Genomic DNA, 9421 nt, shown 5'->3' on the forward strand with positions numbered 1-9421 from the left:
GCACTACATGACCTCACTCATAGGCCGATTGCCAACGACTGACGCTTCCTGCAGGCGGGAAAAAATTCAGGGCTGTGCATGACTGTCCCCTCCACAACTCCACCAAAGGAGGCCTCTCGCACATCATTGGTTTATGCGGAAAAAAATAAGGTCCGATACTTTTTGAACAGACCTTGTATTTACTGGAATATACTGAAAACATATAAATTGCTCAACATGAATAGAATAAACAGTTTTATTCTTACTCAGCATATATGGTCAACTTGCATTAATATGAATTTCTAGGGAACAGTAGTCAATATGAATTTTTGATAAAGTGAACTAAAAATTTTCAAGATCAAGGTCAAACTTGTATAATTTAGGGAGTTAAGGCTTAATAGGTAATCAAAATCTATAAGTTTATTTAGTAAATTAATTCAAATTATTATAAAGTTTGATAAAATTAAATTTATTTACAACGAGCAATGATTTATTGTGACATCAACACAATGCTGGGCTGCAATTTTTAATTTATTTAATTTAAAATACAGTGATACCTCGACTTACGCTACCCCAACTTACGCAAACTCGGAGTTATGCAATTTTCAAATCTCGTCAATTCGTCTTTTGTTTGAGCACCACGCACTCTTGATTACTCACTCCCCCCACACTATTGTTCAGCTTACATGTTCGGACGTGTCGCGTGGAATCGACACATAGCTACAATTTATTTTGTGTTATTTATTTCTGTGTTTGTTATATCTACGGAGACTTGTGAGACTCTGTATGATGATTTCTTGTAACCATGAATGAATCAAATGACAAGATAAGATTAACGAGAACATTTATTAGCTTACATACATCTGACTTGGATTTTACACAAATTGCGAAATTATACCCTGACTTATGCGAATTCGACTTACGCGGTTATTGCTCGGTCCCACCTGTCGCGTAAGTTTGGGGTATTACTGTATATGCTCTCCATCTCAAATTAGTAGTGTCTTGCCCCTGTACATCATACTTTTCCTGTTAGCAACAGAGTCCTGCCAGTCATTATCTAATTCCTTTCAGGGAGAAATTTTTGAATTGAAATAATGTGATTTCTTGTTTTCATTGGAAGTTTGCATATAGTTAATTGGGTCCTCCTGCCCCTAAGCTTTCTACATCTGGTCTTGACTTTCATGTATCTAACTCTGTTTTCAAGATTAAGGAAGGACGGATGGATGACAGTGGGAATTTATAAGTCTACAATGTTTTCAAATTGCACTCCAAAAACAAATTAATCTTCTAAATGATTTAAATCAAACAAAATGAGGAGACAGTATTTGCTGTTTAGTGTGGAGCAGTATACCAGAGTGGTTAAACAAAACAAAACTAAAGAAATTGTGAATTTTTTTTCTGTTGAAAAAGTAGAAAATATGTTTTGTACGAAAAGTGTAATAAAAAGAGCTAAATTTGGCACAAAGTAGCCAAACCTGGCATCACTGTTTTCATTCCTGATATGTAAACTAGCACATGTTTGTATAGGATTGCATTCATTTAAAGAGGTGGTCATCCTTAAATTTTAACCCCTATTTTCTGAGTACAGTAGAATGGTCCTCTGAAACCAGATACTTGAATTGCTCTATAGTCAGAGGTTGAATCTATCTTTGCTTAGCAAGAGAAGAAAATCTATTCTACTCAAAATGGAACATTTATTTTTTTTATTGTTCACATTGAAAAGTGTAAAAAGCAGCTATTATTGGAAATGGTTATTTCTTGGGGGTTGTAAGATAATTTACAGTTTGGTTTAATGAATTCTGGTAAAATTTTTAATTGCTTTATTGCATGAAAATTAATGTGACAATGGAATTTTGCCAGGACAACAGCAAAATTTGCATTGACACCAGAATTCACTTTATAGGTATTCATTTTAAGACAAGTTGACTATATATATAATTGGTTCTGTCTAAAGTTCCCCTTTCTTAAATTCACAAAATGGTCAATCCCAGTTTTGACCCTGTACAAATTAATGATGCTAAAATAAAACTTTTGTAAAGTCAGTCATTTGCTAGTTCCATCCTATCCTTTACACTGTCACTTGGTGTTGTAAGCAGGTAATATGTGCATTTTTAAGAATAATTATTATCTTGGTGTAACTATAAATCCATTTTTATCCACTTTGATTATAAAACCATCTTTATAACTAATACTTTTAATTAACTATACTTCACATATGGGAAAGAAAGATGAAAAGCATATACTTTTATCACGTAACCAAAAATATTATCTCGTCTGAACTGCATCATAAAGAACAGATAGCCTGGACAACAAATTGATTTAAATTCTTCCTTTCCATCTATTGTTTTACAACATAATTGCTTGAATGGTTTTAGAAACAAATATTTAACAGCAGTTACTGACTTTATGATTATTAAGAAATGGAAAAACTTGCCAATAAAAGCTAAATAATCATATCATTTTTTCATGGATTGTTTCATATTTTTAAGTAATGCCATCTTATTAAACAAAAATTAATTCTGTGGAAAATCCTCATATTTAAGTGATAATTGTGAGGAAATAAAAAAGATAAATGTAAACATCTCAAATTACAAGTCTAAATATGTTTATAATTTTGAAACAGTAAAATCTCAAATATTAATAATTAAATGTTTCCAACATCAACCAAGAGGTTATAGTAAAGAAGCTTTATCTTTAAATAAAATCAAAAACAAAATTTAAAATAATTGCATATGCTCTAGGGCAGGAGTGTCAAACTGGCGGCTCCCAATGTGGTTTTTTAAACTGAGGCCATGATGCTCTGGAATTAAATAAAACAGCTTATGAATCAAGATTAACTGATAAACATCTATCTGCCATAATGAAGATTGTTCTCAGTTTTTGAATCCAGATATTGGAAAACTAAGAGGAGGACGATAGTGCTGGCAAGTTTTCAATGAAAATAATTATAGTTTTATAAATATGTACATAAAATAAAATAAATGTTTAAATAAAAGCAATACTAAAGCAATTATATTTTGTTGAGTTGAATTCACTGAACTACATAATGTGTTTTAATTTCCCTATCTATATTCCTGCATTCTCATTTCAGATTATAGTTTTAAGAAAATTCGTAAATATAATGTGGCCTGCATGAATCTTACCAGTTGCATTAATGGCCCATTGTTTAAATGAGTTTGACACACCTGCTCTAGGGAAAACATCTATAACAAATTTTTTGAAGTAAACAGCTTCTGTGTCATTTATTTTTTTATTACCTGTAGTTTTATATAATTTAATGCTTAAATGTTATTTTAATTATTATTAAATTGTATTTACATTTAAAAACAAAATCCAGTTTTCTCTACAAATATCACTTTTTCTNAATATCTCATCTCATTTGTTAACATGTCTAAAAGTATAAATGAAATTATGAATAATTAAATCTTACAATTATCCCCCATATAACATGGTAGTTAGGTTCCATAAAAGTGCTGTGTTATGTGAATCAATGCTATACAAAACATATGGTTAAGTTCCAAAAGTTAGCAAAGGTATACTATTCTTTTTCATAATTAAGAGAAATATAGTATGTTTACTAAAGCAATTAATTTATTTAACTAACAATCACAGTCAAAAGTATTGCATGTTAATACTGTATTAATCATTTTCTTCACTGCTAAACACTATTAAAAGAGGATATTTTCTTTTTGGCAAAATATCATCATCTTTTAAGCTTTTCTGTTGATCTTAATCTTAATTATCAGCAACATCTTGATTTTTCTTATAAAATGTGATATTTTCATTTGCTTGCATTTGCCTCTCTTTTGCTCTCATTTGCCATCTCTTTGGGCTGCAATTTGAAAAGTTATAGACTTATAAACTCCCACTGTTGTCCATCCATCTGTCTGTCTTTCCTTAATCTCAAGATCAGAGTTAGATAGATGGAAGATGAGATCAGATATGGAAATCTTAGGGACAGGAGGCTCTGATTAACTATATAAGAACTTCCAATGCAAACTGGAAGTAGTGTTATTTTAATTTACAAATTTTTTCCTGAAAGGTGTTATATAGATGACTGGCACAACTATATTGTTAAAGGAAAAGTATGATGTACAGGGAAATTTCACTACTAATTTGGGGTGGAGAGAATATACAGGGTGTTTCAAAAAGAATTATTCGATTTAAAAAAAATCATAACTATTCAGCTTTTAATACATTTTGATTGAACGATGTATTGTTAGAAAGAGGAAATTCTCAAGTTTTATGCAGTTGCTGATTGGAAGCACCCATGTGCTTTGTGTACCTGTCACCTCCATATTTTTGGGAATCACATATCTTGATATGCTTGAAAACTGGTTTTTCTCACAGTTAAAGACTGATTTGGATGACTTCATTTTCCAGCAGGATGGGGCACTACCACACTGGAGCCTGGAAGTTCAAGAAGTTTTGAATTCACAGATTCCTCAACGATGGATCGACCATATATGACCTAATGATTCAGCTTTACATAACTGTCCTTCTAGGCTGCTGGACTTCACTGTTTGTGATTTTTTTCTTGTGGGGTTTATAAAAGACTCCATTTATGTGCCTCCTCTTTCAGCTACAGTGGTCAAACTGCAAAACTGCATAACAGCAGTGGTGACAGCAGTGGATCCAGACATGAAAAATTTGGGACAAATTTCACTACTGTTAGGACATATGCCATGCATTCAAAGTGGGGCATATTGAGCACGTATGATTTAGTATGTAAAAAGATTTGAAGATTAGCCCTGTAATATAAAATTAATCTTAAGTGTGTATCTTTATTACTTTTCATAATATAATCATTTTAAATCAGATGATTTGTTTGGAAACACCCTGTATTTTAAATTAAATAAATTAAAAGTTTCATATGAGCATTGTGATGATGTTACAATAAATAATTGCTCATTATGTAGTAACTTTTAATTTAATCTATAAAACAAAGCACAGCAACAGCCATTTCAGATTTATTTAGAGCACTGTCACCAATGACAGCAATATTTGATTTATAAGAAAGCTTAGACAAGGAAGAGAAAAATTGCACAATCAGTTTGCATTAAAGAAAACAGGGCAAAAGGCATGAAATAACATTGAAAATTTATTATTCTGAAATCTGTGAGCAAATATAAGACAACACACATGCTTTAATTAAAAAAAAATATTGAATGATGGGGTTTGCACTTAAAAATTGCAATGTTTTCTCTGGGGATGTTCTCAAACTGTGTTAAAGCAAAACTGTCTCATACAGGGGATATCTCCAATTCTCAAACCGTGCTAGAGCAAAACCATGTTGTAGGAATGCTGTGTTGTACAAGGAATACCTGTATTTATATTAGAACTGAAAATTATTTCATATTCTCTTTTACAATATTACCATATAGTTTAATGAATATCAAAAATATGTAATATATTTTAGTTTTATTATACAGTGGGTGATTGGTTAACAAACATAATCCATTCCAAGACTTTGTTCGTTATCCGAATTGTTCATTAACCGATTATCGATTTACCATAGGTTTATATGGGAATTTGATTAATTCATTCCAGGAACTCCAAACAATAAAAAAATAAAAACTTTTTTACTACGTTTATTTATATGTAATAATAAAAATACACATATATGCAGTCTTGCATTTTTATTAGTCATGTTTTTTTCTGTTTGTGGAGGTTAAAGAATCTGTCCAATTTCGATTGCTTTTCTCTTTTCTTCAGTATTTTTTGGAAGTAATTAATAGTATTGTAATTGTAGAGATCCCCAACACCATTAACCCTATTCTAGTTTGGATGCCACTTGGTTGTTTGTTGTTCTGACATCCTTCCAAAATCTTTCCCCAAAAAATCTCTAGTAGCAAATGTTGGCATTGGTCCTCTTTCGTCTTCCTCTTTTTCAATTGAGAGTTTTTGGAGTTCGTCTGTCATCAGATCAGTTTCAGATCAGATTCATCTTCTTGATTATACCGTATCTTTCTTAGATAAGATTGAACTGCACCCTACTGTAGATTTGTTCAAGCCATACTGCCCAGCAACATCAGACATCTTCTGCCCACTCTCTACCTTTGCTATTTTACCTTTCGAAAATAAAACTCAACACAACACTTAATGAGTGCCTGCCTGACATTCTTGCAAATACTATAAAAGAATTGTTTCTGTCAGAAAAATGAAAGGTTGGAATTACAAGGGAGAGTTTCAAAGTTCAGAGGAATACTATCTGATCAGTATATTCCGGGTTGGATGTCGATGTCTCCAGCGCTCTGAAAAGTTTTGAATTGTTGCCTGAAGACAAGGGAAGATCAATCGGTATTTGCTATTTTTGTTGCTTCTTTTTATGTTTGTTCAGTGAAGTGTTTGTTGTCTAATCATAAAAATCTTTCGTGAAAGTGTTCGTTATTCGATTTGTTCGTTAACCAATCACCCACTGTATAATATATCTTCAGTTTTTGACTGGTTTCAGTTTTTAAAAGTATAAATTGTTATATTGAAACTTTATTAATTTATATTTATTTATTAGATATTGATATTGAACTCTTCATGAAATTTAACAAAATACGAGCATTGACAAAAGAATCCAGAGATGTTGCAAATGCTGTATCATCTTCTAGTATAATAAAAGTAAGTTTAATTTCATTACAAGATAAATTTTTTAAAATTTGAATAATTACTGTATATCTGCGCAGATAAGACGACCTTCAGATAGGACGAGATATAAATATTTGTCCAAGTTTTATAGTTTAGCAAATATCTGTCCTATAAGACGACCCCAAACTATCAACAGCCTATGAATTTAGTTTAGATCAGCAATCATCATCTGGATAATAATACTGTATAGCGTATAAAGAATTATGTCCTATTTGTAATTTTTCGAATGAACAAATTTTATTTTCTTGCATCTGGCAGCATTGCCTTGTGATTGTTACAAACATTCTCACTGATTCGAGCATTCAGATAATGACCCTGACTATTCACNGCACTGGCGTGTCCATGAGAGGGTACTTAAGGACATGCCAGGATTTGAATGAATTTCAACATGGGATAGGCTGATATATTTTTTTGTACATAATCAGTTATCCAAACAACCCCAGTCCTGAATAGTTTTGGATAATCGATGCTCTACTGTAATATGTATATATTTTTAATAGCACAATATATGCTATATTGTGCTATTAAATATATTCTTATTCTTTCATATTTATCATTAAAATTAACTAAGTTATTTTTATTTTTATTAATTGCAATGATAAATATTATAAATTTATAAAGAAATGTATCATTTGACACTACTAATGAATAATGATTGCATCAAATTATGACACTCAAATGTTATGATGAATTGAAGTTTAAAAGAAATATACTGTATTATATAACAATTTATTCTATTTATGCACTGTTATTACCATATATATTATAATCTATATCTAATGGATCAAATACCAGACAATTCTGAGTAAAACTTTTTATTTTAGGAGAGAATGGAAAAGTTGGAAAAATAAATATTTATCTTTACAAAAAAAAGCAATGGCAGAAGTAAAACAGAAATTATTCTTGAATAATAATTCTAATGTAAATAACAATAATAAAACTGAACAGATAAATGAAGAAATTGACAAAATTAATGAAGTGAAAGAAGATATAAAATGTAAAAATACTTTGAATTATCAGCCAGGAGTTATTATAAAAGTAAACTGTGAAAATCCAATTACTGAAGTTTCAAAATTCAAAGTAAGTTTGTTTTTAAATTATTAAGAACTTTTCACTTTAAACTTCAAAATTTTAAACAGTCAACATATGATATTAAATTAATTAATAAAATTAAATTAATATCTTATCAAAAGTAACTGAATACAAATTTTAAGATAATAATTAAATTGGCCAAATTTAACAATTATTAATTTAAAAATGTAGAGTCAGATTAACTTTATTACATAGTAATTATATTTAAATATTTAAAATGATTTTAAAAAATTCTTATGATAATTAATTAATTTAATAGGCAAAAATAAATCAATTGGGAAATGTTGCTTACGTTGATGTAAATAAAGATACTACAATGGCTTACATACGTTGTCAATCAGCAGAAGATGCCTCAAAANGATAAAACAAAATTAAAAAGAATATTGCCAGTTACTAAACGAGAAAATATTGATGACTGTATGATTTATGTTGAAAGACTTCCATCCGGTGTAGATCATGACTGGTTAAAGTCTGTTTTCAGTAATTTTGGTACTGTTCTATATGTCAGTTTGCCTCGATTTAAGCCTACAGGAAAGCCTAAAGGATTTTCTTTCATTGAATTTGAAACACCAGAATCAGTAAAAAGAGCATGTCAGGTAAAATTATTAAAAAATCTTTTAATAAAAATTAAATAATAAATTTTATGATTAAATATATGAAATTCTATGAATATGTATTTTCAATTAATACATATATCTATTTTATTTGGAAGATAAATTTCAAGATTTTAAAAGTTTTCTACAATTAATTGTACGTGCATTTTTTTAGCTTTATTTCAGATATTTGAATTGTGTGTGTGTGTGTTAATAATTAAAATTTTGTATAATCAATTCTATAATGTTTTCCTTTCCTTTCCTTTCTTGAAATTGTTATATAATGAGAATATGTGCATTATTTATATCTCAATATATTTATTTTTATATGTAGATTTGTAGATTCAAATTACTGATTTCATTATCCATTTAAAAAAATTTTTAATATCCATAAAGAAACATATGATTCTCAGCTAAAAATATGCCATACATGTAGTCATTATTATTTTATAATTTTTATTTTTTTTAATTATCTTCAATTTATTGTTATGTTATTTATTTTAACTGTTATTTTTTTTATTCTTTTGCTATATTTTTTATTGAATTGGCAAATAATTTGCCAATTAAATTATCTTATGATATCATTCCTATATTATTTTTATACTTTGTTTAAATTTTCTTTTTTATATTTATTATTCCATTATTATTATTGTTAAATTAAGATGATACATGTGATACTATTTTAAAGTGGTTATTTTTATTTTATTATTTATTTGAAATTGTATTTTGTCTTTATATTTGCAGCAAAATTCAAAAGAATAAAACAAAATATATTGATAAAGCTTTTGGTTACAATACTTATAATATATCTTAATTTAATACAATATATCAGACATGGGCAAATGCGGCTCTTTTTTGAGTTACATGCGGCTCTTGCTGAATGTAACTCAAAAAAGAGCCGCATTTGCCCACGTTCTGTTATATACCTTTGATTTCACAGAAACAATTTTAGCAAATTGAAAACCTTTAATATTGTGTTAAATACAGTAGAGCGTCGATTTTCTGAAAGTCAATCATCCGAAAGAATTCCAGTCGGCAAATTTAAATTTTCGCCAGTGCTGTGGCGCTTCAATCTTTGGCTATGTCTTGGGCTACTCAAATATTTTACGTTTTTGATA

At 29.3% G+C, this 9421-nt stretch overlaps 1 protein-coding gene across 1 annotated transcript in view; it reads left to right on the forward strand.

The window, feature by feature from the left end:
• Window positions 1-9421, forward strand: part of LOC111621283 (la-related protein 7-like) — a 28515-nt gene that overhangs the window by 10791 nt on the left and 8303 nt on the right. The window contains exons 3-5 of the mRNA XM_023363369.1: window positions 6491-6591; window positions 7970-8008; window positions 8052-8306. Of these exons, the coding sequence (XP_023219137.1) occupies window positions 6491-6591; window positions 7970-8008; window positions 8052-8306 (395 nt within the window). The remainder of the gene's footprint in view (window positions 1-6490; window positions 6592-7969; window positions 8009-8051; window positions 8307-9421) is intronic.

This window comes from Centruroides sculpturatus, unplaced genomic scaffold (assembly GCF_000671375.1).
Source record: "Centruroides sculpturatus isolate CEXI.00-Female unplaced genomic scaffold, Cexi_2.0 scaffold86, whole genome shotgun sequence".
Lineage (NCBI taxonomy): Eukaryota > Metazoa > Arthropoda > Arachnida > Scorpiones > Buthidae > Centruroides > Centruroides sculpturatus.